The sequence below is a fragment of the Megascapheus bottae genome, chromosome 19 (genome assembly GCF_031878675.1).
Source record: "Megascapheus bottae isolate mThoBot1 chromosome 19, mThoBot2.hap1, whole genome shotgun sequence".
NCBI classification, from domain to species: Eukaryota; Metazoa; Chordata; class Mammalia; order Rodentia; family Geomyidae; genus Megascapheus; species Megascapheus bottae.
Genome location: NC_143527.1, coordinates 39,543,891 through 39,570,655, shown reverse-complemented (window position 1 = coordinate 39,570,655; position 26,765 = coordinate 39,543,891). Strand labels below are relative to the sequence as shown.

Genomic DNA, 26,765 nt, shown 5'->3' with positions numbered 1-26,765 from the left:
AGGAGTTTATAAAACTCACCTTTAAACTGCTAGCTTTTATGAGACTTATTTTTACATTTGCTACTAGTGCTGGATTGTCCCATTGATCACAAAGTTGAACAGCAAGAGGGCGTTCTAACTCTCTTCCATTAATCACTGGAATGGACTGAAACAGATTTAAATATCTTGAACACCATAGTAATAGCCAAATAATATAATTAATTGTATATTTACAAAACAAATCGCTTAATCTATGTTATAGTCACAGCTGAAGAACTCAGGGACAACACCCAGGCCCAAAATTCAAGAGCCATGACAGACAAAAAATAAAAAAACAAAACAACAACAAAAAATTAGACATTAGAATGACTTTAATGGAAACACAAGTTTTGTCTTTGGTTCTCAGATTCACTAATCTGAAGTTTAACTCCTACCTGCCTGCCTGCCATTGTACATTAAGCAGCAATATAGTTTCCACAACTTTGGATTAAGATAATAATCAGTAATATATACTGTCTTGGTTTTCAGTGAGTTTTGCTTTCTCTCTAGCAAATATATGCAAACCTTGTATAATTCTAGGAATCTACTTGTTGACATATTAATATTTGAAATTTATAAGTAGTCTGCTATCAAACAAAAAACCTGAAAAAGGTTCCATCCTATTTCATATTTTAAAGATAAAAAAAAAGTTATTAAGTCAAGCACTGGTGGCTCAAGCATATAGTACTAGCTACTCAGAAGGCTGATCTGAGGAATGCAGTTCAGAACCAGCCTGGGCAGAGAAGTTCAAGAGATTCATTTCCAATTAACCAACAAGAAGCTAGAACTGGAGGTGTAGCTCAAGTAGTAGAATACCAGCAATGAGCAAAAGGCCAACTGAGATCATAAGGTCCAGAATTTAAGTTCTAGTACCAACAAGGCAAAACACCTGATGTACATATACAAAAAGATGGGAGAACTAAAGATTAGTAAAGGAAAACTAATTACCTCAGTCCTATACATTTTATCTGATATAATTGGCTACCTATGTTGGGAGGTTGCTAAAAATGGAAAAAATAAGCATTGTTGCACTATGAATAAAGGTTTTGAAAGAGACAAGAATCTTGAAACTTGTTTACATATAATGCTTGTCTATCATTAAGCTTAACAAAGTTACAGTTTACTATATTGGATCTACTAAAAAATAAGTTTATAGAGATACTGAGTTTCAAGTGTTATCATAGTATTTTAATCATTATCAACTTCTATGTATGCTTTTTGTTTTTTAAATAAATTCATGATATTCCTATCTTTACATCCCAAGTGCTAGTATTATAGGAGTATGTAACCATGCCCACAAAACTACCATCCTATCAACTTTTTGTTATTGGTGGTGGTGGTCGTAGGGCTTGAACTCTCGGCCTGGGCGCTGTTCCTGAACTCTTCAGCTCAACGGTACTGCTCTATCACATACAGCCACAGCACCATTTCCAGTTTCCAGGTGATTAACTGTAGGTAAGAATCTCATGGACTTTTTAGTGCCTGGGCTGGCTTTGAACCATACTCCTCAGATCTCAGCCTCCTGGGTAGCTAAGATTACAAGTGTTAGCACCAGTGCCCAGCCAAGAGATCTTTTATAAAAGAGGATTAATGGGCCGGGAATGTGGCTTAGTAGCAGAGTGCTTGCCTAAGCCCTGGGTTTGATTCCTTAGCACCACATAAACAGAAAAGACCAGAAGAGCATACATAGCCTTGAGCAAAAGAAGCTCAGGGACATTGCCCAAGCCCTGAGTTTAAGTCCCAGGACTGGTACACATATGTATGCACAAAAGTGATTAACTATAGTAAAAAGTGTACTGTATTCTCAAAAATTGCTGAAAGCAGATTTGATTTTTTGACACAGGGTCTGAGAAAAACATCTAGGCTTGCCTCAAACTTAAAATCTTCGTGCCTCAGCCTCCTGAGTGCTGAGGTTGTAGGTGTGTACCACACCCCGCTACCAGAGATTTTTAAATATTCACACACCAAGAAAGCAAGTAATACATATGGTGTACTTAGTATAGCCAGTCCACAATGTATAGTTACCTCAAAACATTTGATACATGACAATTATTTTTGTCAACTAAAATATATACATTCTGTAAATATGAAATAAAAAAAATTAGTTAAGGCAGTGGCTCCTGCCTATAATCCTAGCTACTCAGGAAGCTGAGAACTGAGGATGATCAAGGTTCAAAGCCTGCTCAGGTCTCAGGATCTGAGACTCTTATCTCCAATTAACCTGTAAAAAACAGGAAGTGGGTCTTGGATTAAGGGTAGGGCGGTAGCCTTGCGCTGAAGAGCTCCAGGACAGCATCCAGGCCAAGTTCACCCTACATGATGCCCCACCCCCCCCCAAAAAAATCAACAAACATGATTTGGCTGACGCAAAATCAGAATATAAATACTTTCACAGGAACATGTAACTGTATGGGTATAAACACCTGATTCCTGAAACATGGTTTGAAAGTCTCTAAAAGTCTTTTTAATAAAAGCTGGTGGCTTGCACAATCCTTCTCAGGAGGCTGAGATGAGGGTTGAAATTACAAAACAACTTTGTCAGAAAATCTCTGGACTCAAGCAGAGTTGTGGCTCAGATAGAACACTAGTGTTGAACAAAGTCAAGCAGAACATGCAAGAACCTGGCACCATACAAACAATCACCACCACCATCAAAAAATGCCAATGCTAAGTGCCAGTGATTGTATATAGATCCCCTTCTTGAATACGTTTGTTAAACAGGTCATTTGAAATATGATGTAAAAATCAATGCTAATAAATTCTTTAATAAAAAAATGCCAATGAAGTTTTTAAGGCAGGTGAGATGGCTCATACCTGCAATCCTAGCCATTTCAGAGGCTGAGATTAAGGAGATTGCTATAGGAGTCCTATATGGGCAAAAACTTGGGTTTCTATCCAGTAGGTATGATGGCACTTGCCCGTTATCCCAGCTAGAAATGTAAAAGTAACAAAAGTGGTCCAGGTTGGCCAGAGAAAAAAGGGAAATTGTATTAAAAAAATAAAACTCAGGATCTCTCTTCCACCAAATCTTCATCTGGGAATAGATGATCCCCTGCCCAACATAAACCCCAAGGCTTCCGCTCGGTCTGGACCTGTCCCTAGAAACTTTTCTGGCCGCCCACTTTACAAATAATTTGAACTGTCTGGTCCTGTCCCTATAAACTTGTCTTTTTCTGGCTGGCCATTTTACAAATAATTTGAACTGGGTCTCAGATGTTCATCCTATCAGCTCCCCCTTTTTAAAAAAAAAAAAAAGAGAAGAAGAATCAAAGATCCCACATCAGTGAAAGTCTGTCTCCAAGTAATGGCTCCTCTATGCCAGTTGTCCTGCACCAGGTAGGCAACTGTTTCGGGGGTTTCCCCTTGCCCAGATTCCACCTAATAAAGTTCTAAGAGCATGGGGGAAAAAAAGCAATAGAAGCATAAAGGGCCAGAAGTAGAGCTCCAGTAGTAAAGCCTTTTAGCTACAAACTCTAAGTTCAAATCCCAGAACCAAAACCCAAATAACAAAAAACAGTATGATAAAACTCATAGTTCAGTTTTGTCAGTTACTGACTTTTGCCAATTTTACATGATTATTCTCACCCTAACTTAAAGCTTTTGTCTTGTTTTTGTTATTTGGGGTTTAGTTTTGGGAACTGAACTCAGAGTTCAGTTGAACTTGCTTGAAAACTTATTGAATAGTGTTTCAAAATTTTGAATTACCACTCATTTTTATAGCAAATGAAAACTAAGCATTAAGACTCTTATTACTTAAGACTTTTATTACCTAATCCTTTTGCTACTGATACAACTATTTCTTCAACAACAAAATATATCCTTTCTAATCCACTGATTACCTGAAAGTAATACAGGAATGAATTCTTTTAGTCAAAACAAGAAAACACTTACCTCTTTTAATTCTGGCCAGTCTATTAGGAGAAGTTTAGCAGGAGGTCCAGATATTAGCTCCACTCGAATAAAGTCAGAAAACTCACGCCATGCAAAACAAAGATCCTTATTTCCAGGAGGGCCTGGAATAAATTTTATGCCTCTTACACTTATACTTTGTGTGTTTTCCTGTTGAAGAAAAACATACCAAGAAAAGCCGACTGATATTGTTTTGTCATTAAGTTAAAATAGTTTTGTCATCGAGCCCCAGGCACAAAGATTTATAGGTCACAATTATAAAAAGATTACACTCATTCCAATAGTGATAGATATGAATTTTATGTGCAGAAGAGGAAAAACTGACTTTTTTTTCCTCTTTTAGAGGAGACTAGAAGGTTTCGGCTACATCATTTTATCTCTTCCTACTTTTCTTCTTCCTTATATAGGTGGGAGTATCCCTTATTCAAAATGCTTCAAACAGAATTATTTCACATATGGGAATTTTCTGAACAGGAATACTTCACATTTGAATGTATGTATACTTTAGCAGTTAAATATTCCTCATTTGAAAATCTGAAATACTCCAAAATCTAACACTTTTGAGTGTCATGTCAGTACTCAAACTATTTGGGATTTGAAGGGGTGTTGTGGTGATTGAATCCTATAATCCCAGCTACTCTGGAAGTGAAGGTAGAAGGATCCCAGCCCAGGGAAGTGTCTGACTATCTAAAATCCAAACTAAAACCAAAAGGACTAGGGCAAGGGTTTAAATGGAAAGCACTCGCCTAAAAAGTTTAGGTGCCGAGGTCAATCCCCAATACCACCAGAAGAAAAAAAAAGAAGTATTTTGGATGTCAGAACATTTGTATTAAGGATACTCAGTCTTTACTTCCCCATTTGTAATATTCTTCACCAGATATCTAAATGGCTCTAAGTTATTTTACATATATGGTATCTTTATTCTTATTTTTTGTTGGTCATGGGGATTGAACTCTGAGCCTACATGCTGTCCCAGAACTCTTCAGACCAAGGCTAGCATGTTGCCACTTGAGCCACAGCACCACTTCCAGCTCATAGGCTGTTGCTGGGCCTGGAGTGCGGCCTAGTGGTAGAGTGCTTGCTTAGCATGCATAATGCCCTGGATTCGATTCCTTGGTAACACATACACAGAAAAAGTCTGTGATTCAAGTGGTAGAGTCCTGGACATGAGAAAGCTCAAGCTCTGAGTTGGAGGAGGAGGAGGAAGAGGAGGAAAAAGGAAGGAGGGAGGGAGGGGAAGAAAGAGGGAAGGAAGGAGGGGGTCTTGTCTAACCACCCAACATAAAACTACTCAGTAATATTTGTAATGAGATTAAATGACCTAAACTGATTCCATAGTAGCACAAGCACTAATGTACTAATGTTTAAATTAGGGGTTCTGACCATTCAATCATCTTAAATTCCTACCAAGTACAAAGCTATATAAAAATCTAAAACTCATACATCAAATTTCATGTTTTATGTTCTGAAGCAACTCTTCATAAAGCATTTTATGAAAAGAAAAAAAAAAGACATTGTAAATGAAGAATCCTTCCACTCCCCCTGCACCTCCACCCCACTCCCGCCAATACAATAAAATGGCTGGGAATGTAATTCAGTAGTGCCTATCTAGTGTACATAAGGTCCTAGGGGTTGATTCCCAGCACCAAAAAATGTAAAACATTTCCAATTTAAGCGAAACAATATTGCTGGCATGGTGATACTTGGTTATAATCTCAGCAGTCTGGTGGCAGAGGAAAAAAACAAGTTCAAGACCAGCCTAGGTTACCTAGTAGTAGCTACACAGTAATACCCTGTTTTAAAAAGCAAAGGTCTGGGGCTGGGAGTTCAGTCTAGTGGTTAAAGTGCTTGCCTAGCATGCATGAAGACCCGGGTTCGATTCCTTGGTACCACATACATAGAATAAAGCCGGAAGTGGTGCTGAGGCTTAAGTGGTAGAGCTCTAGCCTTGAGAAAGTCCAAGGACAGTGCTCAGGCACTGAACTCAAGCCCAGGACTGGCAAAAAAAAATAAAATAAAATAAAAAATAAAAAGCAAAGGTCTGGCAATATTACACAGTGTTTATGTACTTAGCACACCCAAGACCTCAATCATCATTTCTGCGTGCATGCATACATACATATATACATTATATCCCAGTGATATTTAGAAAAAGCAAATAGATAGTACTAAAACATACTAAAAGTTCAAAAGTACAGTTCATCCTAAGATTCATATTTTATAGCAAAAATAACCAGAGTCAATTCCATTTCAAAGTCATGTTGAAAGCTGCTCTGATTTTACTTCAAATCTTTATTATTATTATTATATTTTTTTTTGCCAGTCCTGGGGCTTGAACTCAGGGCCTGAGCACTGTTGTTTGGTTTTCTCAAAGCTAGAGCTCTACCACACACAGCACCATTTGTTTTTTTCTATGTATACGTGGTACAGAGAATCAAACCCAGGTCTTCATGCATGCTAGGCAAGCACTCTACCACTAGGCCAAACTCCTAGCTCCTTTACCTCAAATCTTGAAGATGAAACTGCACTTGCAAATTATAAAAATTATCTTTGGGCTAGGCACAGTGGCTCATACCTATAATCCTTACTACTCAGGAGGGCTGAGATCAGAGGATAATGATTCAAAGCCAGTCCGGGCACTAAAAAAGTGGCACTGTAGCTCAAGGGGTAGGGCAGTAGACTTGAGCTGAAGAGCTTAGAGACAACGCCCAGACCCAGAGTTTAAGTCCCATGACCACCACCACCAACAAAAAAAAAGGCTAGGAGTCTGCATAGGGTGACAATAAGTAGGGATTAGGGATTGCTCACACATGACAAGAGCACATTTATCTTCTCATTTTACTTACAGATAGAGCTAGAAGACCTCAATATCAAAACCAGCAGACCTTAATTACTACAAACAAAATATCATTGAAAGTTTTAAAAATGGTGTCCTGAAAATTTTCATCAATAACAACAACATAAGAAAGGGAAATAAGGAGGTTATTCTTATGGTTCAGTGGTACATGAAGAGTGATAAAAAAGCACCATGTCAGCTCAACTTGTAATCTTTAGCTATTCAGGAGACTGAAATCCAAAGGTCCAGGTTTGAAGCAAACTCAGCCAGGAATGTCCATGAGATTCTTTATCTCCAATTAACCACAAAAAGCCAAAAAGTGGAACTGTAATTCATGTGGTAGAGTATCAGTCTTGAGCACAAAAGTTTGGCTACAGCGTCCAGGCTTGAGTTCAAGCTCCAGAAATGTTCTAAATTAATTCAATTTTCTTTACATCTAGAAGAATGCTCACACCCACACCTTGCCTGCCAGGTTCCCTGAAAATCCAATTTTAGTATGCTCCTTTTCCTAAAGTTGGCGCTGATCTTTCAAGACTTTATTTTCTTTCGTCCCCACCGCCACTTTTTTTTCCTACTGGTATTTAGAAATGAACTGAAAAGTCATCCTCTCATCAGGCTTTTTCACTCAAACTTCCAACCCAGCCTTTGTGCTAGTCAACTGTAGATGTAGTCTCTCAAACTTCTCTTAGCTTTGATTCTGAATAGCCAGGATTGTAAAAGTGAGCCACCAGAGCTCACTATGTTTCTTTGTTCCAAATTATAAGAAATTTACCAAGAGCTAAGTATGATAACAAACACCTACAACCTCAGCACTAGTAAGGCCAAACTATGAGGATTTGAGAGGGAAGCTGGGCTACACAATGAGATCCTGTCTCCTTCAAAAAAAAAAAATACTCGGGGCCAGGAGTTTGGCCTAGTGGTAGAGTGCTTGCCTAGCATGCATGAAGACCCGGGTTCGAATCCTCAGTACCACATACATAGCAAAAAGCTGGAAGTGGTGCTGAGGCTCAAGTGGTAGAGTGCTAGCCTTGAGAAAGTCCAAGGACAGTGCTCAAGCCCTGAGCTGAAGCCTAGGACTGGCAAAAAAAAAAAATACTCCTCATTCCTCAACTACAACTTTATTTTTCAAGCTAACCTCAACTGCAGTTGTAAACTTTTATTAGTTTTCTCCTCGAAATCCTGCTCGATTTAGGATGTGACCACCAAGAAATTTGTTTTTAAACAGCTACTTGAAGTTACATATAAATATTCACATCCCTAAGTATTTATGGAGAAGTAATATAGCATTTACAGTTTCTCCAAAATGACATGTTAAGAGCTAAACATTAGTGGTTCATGCTTTTAATTCTAGATCCTGAGGAGTATGATATCTAGAGAATTGAGATTTGAAGCCAGCTTGGGCTACAAAGTCTAAGCATCTACACAAGCAAAAAGCAGAGCTGAAGGTATCTTTGAAGTGGTAGAGTGACACTTAAGAAGCTAAACAAACTTAAGAGCTTCAATGCCTGGAACCACTCCTCACTGCCCCCTACCCCCAAAATAAGAGGTATGTAAAGGGGTTGTTAAAAGCTCTATGATGGGAACACAAATTACTTATGTTATTCTGTTTACTTATACATATATATATATTTTTTATGGCAATGCTGAGAATTGAACCCAGGGTCTCATATAACTCAGTGCTTTGCCACTCAGATTAAAAACAAAGGTTAATGATCAAGTGGTAGAGTGCTTGCCTAGCAAGCCCTAAACTGAATCCCCATTACCACAAAAAATTAAAGAAAATTAGCTTAAAAATAAGTTAAACCAACTTAAAAATGTACACTTTTATTTAAATTTCCCCCAAATATATCTTTTAACACAGAACAACAAACCAACTGTTACAGAAAGTAGTCATACCTGCAAAGTAGTTTTCAAATTTGAGTTATCAAGTCCAACCCCAGCAACTGATAAGGCAGATAAAGAATTTGGTGAAAATGCTGGTACCTGATTTCCATACTGATCTATAATGATTATAACTATAAAGGAAAAAAAATCATTAACATATTTTAAAGATATCTACAGCAAACATTAAAAATATATTTAAAAACTTGAATCATTTTTACATAAATAATTTTTGGCACAAAGTAACTATACATTTATTTTGTAGTCATTAAAAAAATCACAAATCTATACAAGAACATTTATTAATCAAATAATCAGTTTTCTGGTGAAGATAATGGAGAAGAAATCCAAGGCCTCAACAGTAAACATTTAATACATTCAATACCTTAATCAGATGTTCTACAATGAAATATTTTATGCAATTTTCTATACAAAAGAAAAATACAGAGCTGAGCTGCACCTGTTATTCCAACTACAGAGAAAAGTCTGAAATCGGGAGGATCACATTTCCAGGCTAGCCTGGGCAAGAGGCTCCTGAAGACTCCATAAGATGGAGTCTTAACAGAAAAAACTGGGCATCATGGCATACACCTGTCACTGAGCAAAAGTCTAGGTAATAGCCTAGGACAAAAGCCAAAACCCAGCTGTGCGCCATGGCTCACATCTGTAATTCTAGCTATTCAAGAAGCTAAGATCTGAGATCAGGGTTCAAAGCCAACCCAAGCACAAAAGGACCTGAGATTCTTACATCCAATTAACCTCAAGAAAATGGCAAATGGGGCTGAGGCTCAAGGATAGGGCTGTAGTCTTGCACTGAAGAAGCTCAGGGACAGTACCCAGGCCAAGTTCTAGTCCCATTATCCACAAAAAAGAAAGAAAAGGAAAGAAAAGAAAAAGAAAAAAACAGCCAGAGTAAAAGGGCTGAATTTCTGGCTCAGCAATAAAGAACCTGACTAGCAAGGAGAGATATTTGAGTTTAAATTCCAGCACTATCCCAAAAAAGATAAAAATATAGAAATTATTTTTAATGCAGATATTTATTCACACTTTATTAGAGATTGTGTGTATGTGGTATGTATAGGCAAGAGCATGTGTGCAAGTACTGGGACTTGATCTCATGGCCGAGGCACTGTCCCTGAGTTTTTTCACACATGAGCCACAGCTCCACTTTGAGGTTTTTGATGGTTAGCTGGAGATAAAAATCTCATGGAATTTACTGCCCAGGCTGGCTTTGAACATGATCCTCAGACATCAACCTTCAGAGTAGCTAGGATTACAGCTAGCTACTCTATATGTGAAGGTATAAAATCACTGGTACCTGGCATGGGCCTCACAATCTCACTAGGCTTTTTTGCTCAAGGCTGGGATCTTCATCTAGAGCCATACCTCAAGTACCAGTTTTTCATTGGCTAACTAGAGTTGAGAGTTAAGAGTGTGTCAGATTTGTCTGCTAGGGATGGCTCCAAACTAAGATACTCAAAAATAGCTATACAGAGGCCGGGAGTTTGGCCTAGTGGTAGAGTGCTTGCCTAGAATGCACAAAGATCCGGGTTCGATTCCTCCGTACCATATACATAGAAAAAAGCCGGAAGTGGTGCTGAGGCTCAAGTGGTAGAGCGCTAGTCTTGTGCAAGTCCAAGGACAGTGCTCAGGCCCTGAGCTCAAGCCAAAGACTGGCAAAAAAAAAAAAAAAAAAAGCTATACTTATAGATGTGAGCTACCAGCACCCAGCTAAAAGAAGGTTTTTCCTTTTTTTTTTTGGGGGGGGGGGGGGTTTAGAGGTGGAGGTGGCTTGAACTGAGGACCTAGGCCCTGTCTCTGAGCTTTTTCACTCAAGACTAGTACTCTACCAGTCTGAGCCACACTTCCAATTTTAGCCAAATAGATTTTTATTACAAGCTTGCCTTTCTGGTTCTATGTACCAAAAAAGAGGGTAATGTAAACAAATACCACAAAAGAAAGTAGACCATACTAACCTATTTCTCCTTGAAGCTCTTGGCCCATCTGCACTATTTTTCCTCCCTTTAAATCACATTTTAGATGTTTCGGTTCATCAGGAAGTGGTCTGAATATGATTAAGGTAAATAAATAGCTTTTGTTAAATTACACCAAATTACACTGTAGTTGTTCCCATATGCTAGAGATACCCATGTAACAGTCTTAAACTTACAATGACATTCCTCTAAATAACTATATTCCACAAATTGAAGAGGTATCAATCCAAAAGACATGCAAAGTCACTGTATTTATCCTGGGTTAAAAGGAAATTATGACAAAACAGCACGAAGAAAATAGATTAGTAGGGGCCAGGAGTTTGGCCTAGTAGTTAAAGTGCTTGCCTAGCATACATGAAGACCCGGGTTCAATTCCTCAGCACCACATATAGAAAAAAGCCGGAAGTGGTGCTGAGGCTCAAGTGGTAGAGCTCTAGCCTTGAGAAAGTCCAAGGACAGTGCTCAGGCCCTGAGCTCAAGCCCAGGACTGGCAAAAAAAAAAAAAAAAAAAAAAAAAAATTAAAATAGATTAGTAAAAATTAACTGAAAGTTGGTTATACTCAGTGAGTGATACAGTGCAAAATTACTATCTCAAATATATAGCTTGGGAATAGTATGTGGTAGGAATAGGATGGAAATGCATATAGCAAATAGAGTGTAGGAGGTTACTGGAAAAGAGCAAAGAAAGACAAGCCAAAGAAGATAAAGATTTTGAAAGTCCTCACAAGCCAATCAATCATGTAACTTTTCCTTCTGAACACATTACCAATCACATTGTATCTTTGTTAACTGTCATTCTACAGTTGTTCTGTTGTTACTTTTAACGAGAACTTTCCTTTAATAAAAATTTTAGTTCTTTTAATTACTATTCGGTGCAGTATTATAATAATACTATAATTAATTACTATGTTGAAGCTTTCTTCCAAAAACAAATGGCTGTATTTCATAGAAACTGCAGTGTTTTCTATCTTAGAAATAACTTTCACCCACTGCTATCAGAGAGGGAAAAGGGATATGGAAAGGAAGAGAAAAGGCAAACCTTAGTATGTGCATACTGGAGTATTTCTAACACTATATGGTGAATTTTTAAACATTCCAAAATTAAGCAAGTTCACAAACCTCACTGTAAATGCACTTTCCAAAGATACATGGTCATCTTGGAATGAGACCTGGCAGTAGCGCTTATCTTTTATAGATGTTGGTACTTGTACATCAGGAAGTAGACCCTGTAGTAAGTTTTCTTTGTTAATCTCAGGAGTCCAATTAACCTAGGAGAAAATTACATATTGAAGAATCAACATAGAGGTAAGCCTAATGAAATTTCTATTATCTTAGTGAAGGTCTGTAAAGCTAAATTACAATCTACTCTCCTTATCACCAAAGAAAATAAGTCCCTTTATGATGCGAAATGATGGTAGTTTAAATATAACAATGGCAAAAAACTCATTGTCTTTGCTATTAATATATAAAGTGCAATGAACTAATATTCTTTGACCTTTGTTTAGAACTTTGTCACAAGATGAATACTACTGTCATAATTTCAGACTAGCTAGGTGTGGTGACACACACCTACAATCCTACAGAAACATGTTAATAAATCTGAAGCTTAAGCAGTCTAGCAAGATGCTGTCTCAAAAAAAAAAGATTATATAATCAATTCTGAAAAATGTGTAGAGGGTCTGGGAGTGTAGCCTAGTGGTAGAGCACACACAAAGCTCTGAGTTTGATTCCGCAGTACTACATACACAGAAAAGGCCAGAAGTGGTGCTGTGGATCAAGTGGTAGAGTACTAGCCTTGAGCAAAAAGTGTCCAAAGGGGGTGCCGAGGCCCTGAATTCAAGGTCCAGGACTGGCATATGCAACTCCTGTTTCTCTCTTCCATCATTAAGGCAGTTAAACTAAATATTAGAATGTCAGTGATTTAAAAAACCATGGGCATGGTGGCTCATAACAGCTACTCATGAGTAGTTACCAGGAAGCTCATAGTTCAAGACTACTACCCTTGGCTTAATTCTCTCAACATATGAAACTACTATAAAGACTATACATGTAAAACTAGCATTCTGCATCTTCAATTGGCAAGCAAGCAAGTACATAATTTAAAAATGATGATAGTCCTCTCCAATATACATTATCGCTAACATACTATGTTATGTGGTAAGATTATAAATGTAGGCTATAAGCTTAACAGAATGATAAAGAACATACACACACATTGGAATAGCTTTTCTAATATTTCTTATCTACCTTTGTGGGTGAGGGAAAAAAGAAAACTGTTTTAAAGGTTATTTTTGTCGGTCATGGGAGATGAACTCAGGGTCTGGACACTGTCCCTAAGCAATTCAGCTCAAGGCTACAACACTACCCCCTTGACTCACAGCACCACTTCTGGCCTTTTCTGTGTTTGTAGTACGGCGGAATCACCACTTCCTGTTTTCTGGTGGTTAACTGGAGGTAAGAATCTCAGGGACTTTAGTGCCCTGACTGGCAATATCCAAACTATTTTTCTTTTAATTCTCCATGCTCTTGTTATGAAAAAAATAAACCAACTAGAGGAAGAGTTATTGCAAATAACTTTTAAAAATAAGGTCAGTTAAGCCCTTACTAAACTATCTTCTTAAATTACCTATTTTATTACTGGAGACAGGCTAGGTAAAGAGTATAACATTATGTCTCAAGATGGCAATGCTCTACCCTGACAATAAAATACAATTAAAAAAAAAAAAAAAGATGTCAATGCTCCAAAATTTTACTTGGAATCTCTTACAGAAGGGCCCATGATGTTGATGCCTTCTAACTGCCTCAATGAAATCTGGAACTTAAGAAAATTATTTTCTCACTCACAGTATTTAAGGACTTTTATCTCTTTAGGAAACAAAGAAAAAGTTAAAGTTGTCTACTGATGTAATTAATTGCCTTTGGTAAGTTCTTCTACAATGCTGGATTTGAAAGTACAAATCTGTTCTAATGCTGTTATTGTATTAGGGAACAAAGGAAACAAAGGAAATTCACTTTTACTTAATTAAGCATAATTTCATCCACAAAAGAAAATGTAAGTGAAAACAAAATTACTCCGAACTGAACCAGAGGGAACACACAACTATATTGTGACATCAGTCACCTTAAGTTGGCTGTATATGATAAGCCACACTCATCCACATACATCTTACAATACTCCATTCAATTTCACAGTAATTCACAAGCAGCAATCCTTCCTGTAACTGCCCTAAGAGGTTAAAATGCCATATTATTTCTCTATTAATGTACACAAAAGTTATTCCTGCTTTTGCCACTGTTTTACTGGGCTTCTGACTCTTTCTCTAATAAGTTACTGATCAAGTTTCAATGCAGTTTTTCTAATTCTATTCCACCTTAATTATTAAGTCTTGTGATTTTTACTGAATTGTTTATCTAAGCATAATCATTATTAGGAACACATGTTGTGTCATTGTACCAGAACTAAGAGGACGTTGAATGAAGCAAACATAAGCCGCCCATGATTTCAATCAACCAAAAAGGCAATGCTATGAAGTTATTTTATAGGGTTAAGAACCTAAGAGCTTTTATTTCATTTTCTGTTCAATGAGATACTAATTGTGTCCTAGTAAGGCCTAAATGTTACCTTTATATGACAGAAGGCTCAGGAAAAAACAAAACCTGTCTTCTAAGCAACATACCATCAGAGTGGTATATCAATTCCAAATTACCAAATAAAGGAACTACTGTCAACCTTATTTCCATTTGTTTTTAATACTTCGTCTGGTGTCCTCAGAATAGCTACAAATGTATTACTTGGCAAACTGATCACCTTAACTGTGACTTCTAATCAGGAAGTACAAAACTAAATAAAACCCCAAAGTTAGAAATTTTCCTTTTGAATCAGCATCACACTTAAGTACCAACTTGTCATATGTGAATCATCTACATTTCAATCTAGAATATTTACCCAAAAAAAGGCGCTTAGTTAACCTAAATTATTAACACAGAATTTCATTTCATCATTTCATTTTATTTTTTTGGTGCTACTTCTAGGGTTTGAACTCAGAGACTTACACTCCCACTTGGCTCTTTTGCTCAAGATTGGTGCTCTACAACTGGAGCCTTATCTCTACTTCCCAGAATTTTAAGTAATAGCAGTTGTCTATAAAGCATTCTAGAGGCTGGGAACCATTGGAACATGTATTCCTACTACTGTAATCCTACTACTCAGGAGACTAAAATCTGAGGATTGTTGTTCAAATTCCAGGCACAAAAAGTTGGTGAGATTCTTATTTCCAATTAACTACCAAAAAGCTGAAAGGGGAGCTGTGGCTCAAGTGGTGTGGTATTATCATTAAGCACAAAAGCTCAAATAGTCTTCCAAACACAACTGTTAAATTTCTTTATACAAAGACATAATCTGAGATACTTACCTTAATTTTTTCTGCTAAAGCCGCAGTTATATTTATTTCTCTTTCTCCTTCATCATACATTTGAAAAATAAGATTATGCATAGTATCGCCTGCTATCCAATTAACCTCGTCCTGATGTTTGATCTGGATTGCCTTTTGTCCTTCTACACTAAATATCTGTAGTTGTGCAACATGGCTACTGGGAAGCAACTTAATAGTTTTTTCCACTGGCAACACATCTTTACAACTCTAGGAAAAGAGAAAACATACAGGAAGTGACACAGAATGATTGACATTGGTATTAAACTTTTATATTTTTAAATTTATAGTGAATCAATTATTACTGCTGAAGAATTGAGTTCCATTATGGTGATGATGACGGATCACTTTATACTGCTTATATTTGCAGGTTTCTAATTAACAGATCACTGTACCAGTAATAATTCCACATTTTATATCATCGAATTTCAAATGACTCAATTTTAATGGTATTGGTTATTTTCTTTTCTTTTTTTTTTTTTTTTTTTTTTTTTTTTTTTTTTTTTTGCCAGTTCTGGGCGTGGGCTCAGGGCTTGAGCACTGTCCTTGGACTTTCTCAAGGCTAGCACTCTACCACTTGAGCCTCAGCACCACTTCCGGCTTTTTGCTATGTATGTGGGGTACCAAGGAATCGAACCCGGGTCTTCGTGCATGCTAGGCAAGCACTCAACCACTAGGCCAAACTCCCGGCCTCCTTGGTTATATTCTTAAATCAACAAGAAGTTTATTTGGGCCAAACGTAATCCGTCTTCATTGTTTCCGAATGTATTCAAAACTACTGCCTGGCACTACTGGCTCACATCTATAATCCTAGCTACACAGGAGGCTGAGATCTGAGAATTGCAGTTCAAAGCCAGCCTGAGCAGAAAAGTTCATGAGAATATCTCCAATTAACCAGCCAAAAGAAAAGTTGAAGTAGCAGAGCTTCATCCTTGAGTGAAAAACCCAAATGAGAGCACAAAACTCTGAATTCAAGCTCTAGTACCTACACACAAAAAAAAAATAAGGCAGTGGCACTGTGGCTCAAAATGGCAAACCACTAATCCTATGTTGAAGAGTTCAAGGACAGCGCCCAGGCCCAGAGTTCAAACCTCATGACAAAAAAAAAAAAATGCTTTCTCTATTGCAAAAAGGAAATGCATACTAAATATCTTAAGATTATCAACTGCTAGGGAGGGTACCATATACATAGTAAAATCCACAAGTGGTGCTGTGGTTAAGTGGTAGAGTTCTATCCTTGAGAAAGCCCAAGGACAGTATTTGGGTAGCACATTCAATGTCCTTGCTTTGATCCCTAACACAGAAAAAAAACAAATTAAATAAGCAGAGATTCTTGAATATGGACCAGGCACAGTGACATACTAGGATGACCCTAGCTACTTAGGATGGTGGTCTGAGTGAACCTCATGGCAAAAGCCCCGAGACCTTATCTGAAAAATAAGCAAAACAAGGTTTGCAGGCATGGCTTAAGAATACTTACCTAGAAAGCAGGAGGCCTTAAGTTCAAACCCAATTCCACCAAAGAAATAGAAACTGAGTCTTTTAGACAGGTGTGGCACTGTACCCAACAGTACTTAGAATCCTTAAGCAGGAATATCTCAAATCTAAAGCCACCTTATACACAAAATAAAACTATCTTTAAAAAAAATGATGCAAAAATCAATGTTAATAAATGCTTTAATTAAAAAAAAAAAAGAGGGTGAGGCCTCAGAGTTTGGTCTGGTGGTAGAGTGCATGCCTAGCATGCACAAAGACCTAGGTTCAATTCCTGGGTACCACTTACATAGAAAAAAGCCACAAATGGTGCCAAGGCTCAAGTGGTAGAGCTCTAGCCTTGAGAAAGTCCAAGGACAGTGCTCAGGCCCTGAGCTGGAGCGCAGGACTCGCAAAAAAAGAAAAAAAAAAAAAAGACAAAAGAAAAGAAAAGAAAGAAAAGAGCTAGGGGCCATAGCTCATCTCTATAATCCTAGATACTAAGGAGGCTGAGAACTGAGGATCAACGTTTAAAGCCAACCCAAGCACTAAAGTCTGTGAGACTGTTATCTCCAACAAACCACTAGAAAACCAAGGTGGTGCTGTGGCTCCAGGGGAAGGGTGAGAGCCTTGAGCTCTAGAGCTCAGGGACAATATCCAGGCCCAGAGTTCAAGCCCCAGGATTGTCCCCCAAAAAAAGACCCCGCAGGAAATGGAAACAAGAAAAACCAAAACCAAAAGTACTAGTAGTATGTATTTACAAAATACTGTACCAGTCTGGGGAGAGGAGGGATATTTTCTCATTTCTTTTCTGTTTTGTTTTTGGCCTTAGGCTTTCTCAAGGCTAGTCCTCTACCACTTGAGCAACAGCACCACTTCTGGCTTTTTCTATGTATGTGGTACTAAGGAATCGAACCCAGGTTTCTGTGCATGCTAGGCAAGCACTCTACCACCAGGCCAAACTCCCAACCCCCTAAATTTTAAGATAGACAAATAGATAGATGGGAGGGAGGGAGAGAAAAGAATTAAGAAAACAAATTGGGTCTTTTATTCACTTTCAAAAAGAACAAAATAGGGCTGGTTCAAATGGTAAAGCACAGGCAAGCAAGAAAGCTTAGTGAATTATCAGGACCCTCAGTTCAAGCCTTGATACAGGGGGGAAAAAGCAAAACAAACAAACAAACAAAAAAAACGGGTGAACAGTTGGGTCGCAGTGGCTCACAACTTGAATCCTAGCTATTCAGGAGGCTGAGATCCAAGAGCTCTTACATCTAATCAACCACCAGAAAATTGGAAGTGGAGCTGTGGACCAAAGTGGTAGAGCACTAGTTATGAGCAGAAGGGCTCAGGGACAATGCCCAGACCCAGAGTTCAATCCTCATAACTGAGATGAGATAAAATAAATAAATAAATAAATAAATAGGGGCAGAGAACATAGCCTAATGGTAGAGTATTTGCCTAACATTCACAAAGATCTGGGTTCAATTCCTTGGTACCACATACACAGAAAGAGCCACAAGTGTGCTATGGCTCCAGTGACAGAGCACTAGCCTTGAGCAAAAAGTGTTCAGGGACAGTGCCCAAGAACCTGAGTTCAAGCCCTAGGACTGGCAAAAAAATAAATAGCACAGTTAAACATGTCATTTGAAATATGATGTAAAAATCAATGTTAATAAATTCTCTAATAAAATGAAATAGCCTTGAGCCAGGCCCAGTGGCTTACACCTGTAATCCTAGCTACTCTGGTGGCTGAGATCTGAGGGTCAAGGTTCAAAGCCAGCCCAGGCACAAAAGGACCTGAAACTTATATCCAATTAACCTCTAGAAAACAAGAAGTGGGGATTGGCTCAAGGGTAGGGTGGTGGCCTTGAGCAGAAGAGCTCAAAGACAACGCCCAGGCCCGCCCAGGCCGGGGGTAGGTAGCCTGGAGGTGAAGAGCTCAGGGACAATGCCAAAACCTAAAATTGATCAAAAATAAAAAAATAAAATAGATTTGGGGAAATGTAAATGAGTAATAGAGATAATGTAAGAAGTCTGATAAATCATTCTACTAATATGTGATTCAAAGTGTCACAATTCTACTTTACATCATCTGTTCTCCCCTAGGACTAAAAAACCACATCAAACCTTATGAAAAAGTCAAACAACTTTGGCTTTTCTATTAAAATTCAATACACCAAATCAAGAAAATCATCCCATGCGCAATAGCCCCCAAAAGAATAAAATACTTAGGAATATATTTAATAAAGAAGCAAATGAATTATTCAATGAAAACTATAAAAACCTAATGAAAGAAATTAAAGAGGACACTAGGAAATGGAAAGACATCCCATGCTTATGGCTAGGGAGAACCAACATAGTGAAAATGGCTATACTGCCAAAATTGATACACAAATTTAATGCAATCCCCATCAAAATCCCAAAGACAAATTGCGGAAACAGAAGATATAATCCAGGGGACGGGAGTTTGGCCTAGTGGTTAAAGTGCTTGCCTAGCATGCATGAAGACCCGGGTTCGATTACCTCGGTACCACATACATAGATAAAAGCCAGAAATGGTGCTGAGGCTCAAGCGGTAGAGCTCTAGTCTTGAGAAAGTCCAAGGACAGTGCTCAGGCCCTAAGCTGAAGCCCAGGGCTGGCAAAAAAAAAAAAAAAGAAGATATAATCCAAAGAGTCATATGGAACAAGAAAAGACCTAGAATACCAAAACATTTCTAGGCAAAAAGAGCAATGCAGCAGGCATTACAATACCAGACTTCAAACTCTACTATAGAGCCATAATAACAAAAACTGCTTGGTATTGGCACAAAAACAGACCAGAAGATCAGTGGAACAGAATAGAAGACCCAGAAATAAAACCACATACCTACAGTCAACTTGTATTTGACAAAGGAGCCAAAGATATACAGTGGAACAAACACAGCCTATTCAATTATTGGTGCTGGCAAAACTGGGCAGCCATATGCAGAAAACTAGAACTTGACCCTAGCCTTTCGCCATGCACAAGCATTAACTCAAAAGTGGATCAAAGACCTCAACGTCAGACCAGAAACTGTGAAACTGCTACATGATAAAGTAGGAAAGACACTAGAACTCATAGACACAGGCAAAAGATTCCTGAACAGAATTCCAGGGTCACAACAGATTGAAGAGAGACTCAATAAATGGGACTACCTAAAAATAAAAAGTTTCTGTACACATAAAAACATAGTCGCAAAAGTAGAGAGACAGCCAACCAACTGGGAAAAGATATTCACCAACAATACATCTGACAAATGCTTAATATCCAGTATCTACAGGGAACTCAAGAAACTAATCCCCCCAAAACCCAATAAACCATTCACTAGATGGGCAAGGGAACTAAAGAGACACTTATCAGAAGAAGAGATTAAAATGGCAGAAAAGCATATGAGAAAATGTTCATCATCTATGGTCATAAAGGAAATGCAAATAAAAACAACCCTAAGATACCACCTTACACCAACAAGAATGGCCAAGATTTTGAACTCAGACAACAGATGCTGGGAGAAAAAGGAACAGATGTTGTGGAGAAAAAGGAACCCTACCACACTCCTGGTGGGATTGTAAACTAGTTCAGCCACTCTGGAAAGCAGTGTGGAGGTTTCTTAAAGAACTGAAAATAGACCTTCCCTAGGATCCCACCATACCACTTCTGGGCCTCTATCCTGAACATCATGACCCAATATATTATAAGGATACCTGCTCAGCTATGTTCATCTCTGCACTATTCACAATAGCCAGGCGATGGAAACAATCCAGATGCCCTACTGCAAATGAATGGATACAGAAAATGTGGTATATATACACAATGGAATTCTACATAACCAACAGACAAGATAAAATAATGGCATTAGCAGGGAAGTGGATGAATCTAGAGCGAATCATGTTGAGTGAGACAAGTCAAGACCTAAGGATCAAAAGGCGCATGGTATCCTTAATATGTGGCTATTAAATCCAAAGAATACAAGAGCGAGGACTCAATAACTGCATACCCAAAGCTGTGGACATGGTAATGGAAATATAAACATAACTATATAGACATAAAAGCCTATGACTCTATAGACATTATGTTTTATTTCATAAATTAATGTTTCTGTGACATACAAACCCTTAGCCTAATTATGATTAAGTTCTAAATACTAAGTCCCAGTGACTGTAAATAGAGATTCCCTCCTTGAACACTTGTATGTTAAACTTGTCATTTAAAATATGATATAAAAATCAACATTAATAAATTCTTTAAAAAATAAAAAAAAAGTGAGGTTAAAAAAAACACTCAATACAATATCAATGAGAAAAACAACTTACGGGTATTTCAATTCTTGCTTTAAGTGTCTGGTCTTTTTTAATATTCTGAACTTGAATTACAGGTCCTGTTAAAATGCTAGTTCCAGAACTACTACAATCCACAACATAAACTGGAAGGTTTGGACCACCTGAAAACTAGAAGAATGCGAAACAATTGAAGACCCAAACAACAAATGCGATTAATTATTCAAACTTCATGCAAATCTTTAAATAATTCACTACTATTTCTAGCAATAAACTGGATGATTATGGAGAAAAAAAAATCAAAATTCTAGGACTTCTAAACATAAAGAATAGTATAGTGATATACTATAGTGATAAAGAAAAGTATAGTGATATAGATATCTTTTCTTCAAAGGAAAATCATGTCACTTAATCCTGTTTATTTCCTTTCATTTACTGGATTTCCTTTCCTTTTTGTGGTCTTTACCCAATTTCACGTATTCACCCATGGCTAACCATGAAAGATATTATTGTTCTATAAACAAAATAGTTCACCTAAATTAAGTAAAGACACAGTAAGGAGATTATTATCTATAAATTTCTTCATGAAACTGAGCAAAGCTGGCATGTTTATTAGCTTAAAGTTACTACTGACATGATCACATAAATTTTCCAATAATCAGGAAGACTTCTATACTGAGTGAGGGTTACCATAAGGATACAGTCTGCCAGGCAATGGTGGCTCATGCCATTTTCAACCAAGGAATTCAAAATAAAATCTAATTGTTTATTATACTACTCTTACCTTACATTGAACAATCAGTTTTGGTTGTGTTGTTATATTCTCTGACTCATCTAAAACTTCCACCTGAAATGGGAAAGCTGTCCCATTTTCTATAACCAAAAATTCAGAATCAGGTTTGACTTTTAATCGACGAGGGGGACCTATCAAGAAATTATATAGTAATATTGTAAATATACAGATATTAGCATTCCTCTTAACTACTGATTCCAAATGTCACAGTCTTAAGTAAGTAGACAGTCTGTGATTCCAACTGTTTCAGTCTAAGTAACCTAGCACATAAAATTTAGTAACAATCAGAATAAGCTCCAGGACGTGACATTCAAGGAGTTGCTATTGTTACATTGCTTGTACATAAACAATAACTTTCTGATATTACTATATACCTGGAATGCAATTCCAAAAATAAAATCTGGAAATCTTTAAAAAAAAAGAAAAAAAAAAAGATATAAGAAGAGATATTCAATGTGTTTCGAAAACTAAATAATGAAAATGTCAAAACAATCAAAGACTTAACATGTAATAAATAATGCCAAAAAAGAATGACAAAAGGAGGGAGGGAAGGAGGCCCACTCAGTCATTTCTATGACTATGACACAGTAGTAACTCAGGCTAGAAATCAACCATAAAAGTAAAAATCTTTAGCCGGGCATGGTGGCTCACACCTGCAATCCTAGCTACTCAGGAGGCTCAGATCTGAGGATCAAGGTTCAAAGCCAGACCAGGCACAAAAGGACCTGAGACTGAGACTCTTATCTCCAATTAACCTCTAAAAAACACCAACTGGAGCTTGGCTCAAGGGTAGGGTGGTAGCCTTGAGCTCAGGGACAGTGTCCAGGCCCAGTTAAAGCTCCATGACCCACAAAAAAGTAAGTCTTTAAGATATGGAGGGCAAAAATACTCAAGAAGAGAAATATTTTATTAAACTTTTCTATTTAACAGCGTTAACTTTACAAAATCCCCGACTTCTCCAACAGAAGGAATAACATGTCTGCTTCTAGGCATTTAAAAGATCAGATCATGGAATAACATTAAAAAAAACCCAAAAAACATAAAAACAATTACTCATTGGATTGTCTATTATTACTAAACAAAGTTGTAACATGAGTACGCTACAACAGGTTTTAGACTTCTGATTTCATTTGTTCCTTTATCATTAATTTATGTGATATATATATATATATAGGGTTTTTTTGTTGTTTTTTTTTGGGGGGGGTCAGTGGTGGGGCTTCAACTCTGGACCTGGGTCCTGTCTCTGAGCTCCTCAGCTCAAGGCTACCACCACCCTAGGACCCTAGTACCCCTGTTCTACTTCCACAGTTCTACTTCCAGTTTTCTAGTGATTAACCGGAGGCAAGAATCTCTCTGACTTTAGTGCCTGGGATGGCTTTGAACTGGCTTTGAACCACAATCCTCAGATCTTAACCTCCTGAGTAGCTAGGATTGTAAGGGGACTGGACTAAGTATCCGAGCAATGTTCTTGAGCTTTCTTCCAGTCTAGTGCTCTACCTCTTTAGCCACAGTAGCACTTCCGACTTTTCTATGTATGTGGTACCAAGGAATCAAACCCAGTTCTTCATGCAAGGAATCAAACTTGGGTCTTCGTGCATGCTAGGCAAGCACTCTACCACTAGGCCAAACTCCTGCCCTTATCATTATTTCTAAACATAATTTATGCTAACTATAGGTAACAGGATTTAGAGTTACTCCTCAGTGGTTGAGAGTCAACCTTGAGAAAAATAGCTAAGGAAAAGCACAAAGTGCTGAGTTCAAGCCAAACTACAAATATATGCTAGATATTGTGCTACGTTTTAATTAAGCACACTATTCTTAAGTAAACTTCCAATAATTAAAGTCTACAGAAAGTCCATTTTACTGTAAACACCTATGAATAACAAACACAGAGATTAAGGAAAATAACCTCAAGAAATTGATATTCTGTATAAGACACAAGGTTAGTAAGCGAAAATTTTGGTTAAAATCTAGTTTGTAATTTGAAAATCTTTGATTTTCATCTTGATATAGCCTAATTTATAAATTTTTGGTCTTAACTTAAAAAATACTGGAAATACCCAGTTAAGAATATGAGGACAACGATGGAATGCAATCATCATATTCAATGCATATCCTATGAAACAAAAACTGAACGAAAAGGTTGTGCTTTGCTTGAAGGGGGGGGAGTATGATTAAAGGAGTGATACTGATCAAGGAGTGTTATTTATAAATTATAAACTCACATGTTGAATGGTAATGTCCTTATATAATTAGCAAAGATAAAATATAATAATTTTAAAACACTAAAAAAAATTACTACTTAAATCCTGGCCTGGAGTTTAGCCTAGTGGTAGAGTGCATGCCTAGCATGCACGAAGACCCGGGTTCGATTCCTTGGTACCACATACTGAGAAAAAACCAGAAGTGATGCTGAGGCTCAAGTGGTAGAGTTCTAGCCTTGAGAAAAATCCAAGGACAGTGCTCAGGCCCTGAGCTTAAGTCCAGGACTGGCAAAAAAAAAAAAAAAAAAAAAAAATTACTACTTTAAATCCATTTGTTTAACCTCTAAAATAATGTTATTAATAATATTTTTTAAACTTCTACCTATATGCCAATTTTCATTTCTTTATCAATTCATTCATCCTTGAAGGAAATAACTTGAATTTATGAAAGTAAACAAGAACATGCATTTCCAGTACAAGAAAAAAACATCACTTGGGCTGGGAGCATAGGTTAGTGACAGAGTGCTTGCCTAGCATTCATAAAGCCTTAGGTTCAATTCCTCAATACCACATACAGAAAAAGCTGGAAGTGGAGCTGTGATTCAAGTGGAAGAGTGCTAGCCTTGAGCAAAAAGTGTCCAACGACAGTGCCTAGGCCCTGAGTTCAAGACCCAGGACTGTCCAAAAAAAAAAAAAAAAAAAAAAAGCACATTTAAAAAGCCAAGGACCAACTGCATGCATATATATGTATATATGCATTCTGGGAGAACGACCCAGTGGAAGAGTGTTTGCCTAGCATGCATGAAGCCCTGGGTTCAATTCCTCAGTACCACATTCAGAGAAAAAGCCAGATGTGGGGCTGTGGCTCAAATGATAGAGGGCTCACCTTGAGAAAGCTCAAGGACAGCACTCATGCCTTGAATTCAAGCCCCAGGACTGGCAAAAAGGTGGGAAAACAGAATATATATTAAATAACATTACCAGGTAGTAGCCGAATTTTCAAAATTTGAGAATCTTCTTTTAAACCCGGCAGAACAACCTTCAAGTTAAAATTCTGTTGAATAAAATAGTAAAAATTAAACCAAAGTCCTAAATATATACTTAACCAGTTTATCATTTCAATTCCATTTGCTTCCCATTTTAATATACCTACAGAAATCTACTTACCGATTTTCTATATACTAAAATTATCATAAGGGACTTGAGACATACTACTTGACTAGGATAGGAGCTTCTTCAAACTGAAAAAATATATCTGAATAATTTCCACAATTATGATAGGCATTATTTTTATGTGAAATAAAATAAAAATATTAAATATTAATAATTTAAATATTAAGTATCTTAAAATTTGTAAGTGGAATGTAGAATTCTGGATGACTCTGAACTGATAATAACAATAACAATATAACATCCATCTTCTAAATAATATTGTCACCATTAATTTGATGATTTTAACATATAGTTAATATACTTTCTATATAACTATATCCTCTCACAAACACTGGATTATCTGAAGTTATTTTAAAGTGCAAGCTTAAAAGATATACAAGTCTGGGGCTGGGAGTTTGGCCTAGTGGTAGAGTGCTTGTCTAGTATGCACGAAGACCGGGGTTCAATTCCTCGGTACCACATACATAGAAAAAAGCCGGAAATGGTGCTGAGGCTCAAGTGGTAGAGCTCTAGCCTTGAGAAAGTCCAAAGACAGTACTTAGGCCCTGAGCTCAAACCCAGGACTGGCAAAAAAAAAAAAAGATATATAAGTCAGCTGGGAGCATGGTGGCTCACACCTGTAATCCTAGCTACTCAGGAACTGTGATCTGAGGATATTGATTCAAAGCCAGCCCAAGGAAAAAAGTCCATGAGACTTATCTCCAATTAACTACCAGAAAACTGGAGTGGTGCTCCCGCTCAAGTGGTAGACTGTTAGCCTTGAGCTGAATAGCTCAGGCCAGTGCCCAGGCACAGAATTCAAGCCCCATGGACCAACCAAAGAAGGAAGGAAGGAAGGAAGGAAGGAAGGAAGGAAGGAAGGAAGGAAGGAAGGAAGGAAGGAAGGAAGGAAGGAAGGAAGGAAGACATGTTTGTTCTCTACAAAATAGTATATAAAGGTTCATTATAAAGGTTCATTATTCTGAATCTAAAAGGCTTGATGAAGTATTTGGAATCTTAGAAAAGAACGAAAAGACATCTTGGGAATGGGACACATGGGTCTCAAAACTAAACATGAATGGGCTATGTACTCTTATAGACGTAATGTTTTATTACATAGATTAATATGTATCTATGACATACAACCCTCACCTTAATTTTAATTATGTTATAAAATCTAAGTGCCAGTGACTGCATATAGAAAATCCCTTCTTGAATACTTATTTGTTAAATGTCATTTGAAATATGATGTAGAATCAATATTAATAAATTCTTTAATAAGCTAAACATGAAAATTAATTTACATTCAACTCATACATATAGCATGAATTATCTCAGCCTCCTGAGTAGATTACAGGCATGAGCCTTTGGTGCCCAGCTCAGGTAATTTTATAAATTATTTTTTGGTGTGCCAAGGTTTGACTGTTACCTATCATCTGAGGTTAGGTATTAAGATTCCCTCCTTCCTTCCTTCCCTCTTTATCTCTGTCCATTATTTGTTTTTTTCAGTCCACAACATGCTTTATTTTAACATCAAACTAATAGAAAAAATATTTTAAATTAACTGCAATATTGTAGAGGGAATGTAATTAAAACATTAACCACTTTTCCCCATTAGCTACTTTCTGGATTTGAGAAATTAAAGGAGAATGCAGCTAATTAAAACCTTATTCAAGTTTTTTTTTTTTGTTTTGTTTTGTTTTGTTTTTGCCAGTCCTGGGCTTGAGCTCAGGGCCTGAGCACTGTCCTTGGACTTTCTCAAGGCTAGAGCTCTACCACT

The 26,765-nt window shown here is 37.3% G+C and overlaps 1 protein-coding gene across 4 annotated transcripts in view; it reads right to left on the bottom strand.

Moving 5' to 3' along the window:
• Positions 1-26,765, bottom strand: part of Smchd1 (structural maintenance of chromosomes flexible hinge domain containing 1) — a 146,563-nt gene that overhangs the window by 71,927 nt on the left and 47,871 nt on the right. For all 4 annotated transcript variants that reach the window (XR_016538836.1, XM_090353379.1, XM_090353378.1 and 1 more), the window contains exons 22-30: positions 24,815-24,887; positions 21,621-21,760; positions 20,873-21,007; positions 15,051-15,278; positions 11,758-11,906; positions 10,621-10,709; positions 8,660-8,778; positions 3,910-4,077; positions 20-145 (exon numbers count right to left, since the gene is read on the bottom strand). Coding sequence is in view for 3 of the 4 variants with exons in the window: in XM_090353379.1 (XP_090209505.1) it covers positions 20-145; positions 3,910-4,077; positions 8,660-8,778; positions 10,621-10,709; positions 11,758-11,906; positions 15,051-15,278; positions 20,873-21,007; positions 21,621-21,760; positions 24,815-24,887 (1,227 nt within the window). In the remaining variant the exon portion in view is untranslated. The remainder of the gene's footprint in view (positions 1-19; positions 146-3,909; positions 4,078-8,659; positions 8,779-10,620; positions 10,710-11,757; positions 11,907-15,050; positions 15,279-20,872; positions 21,008-21,620; positions 21,761-24,814; positions 24,888-26,765) is intronic.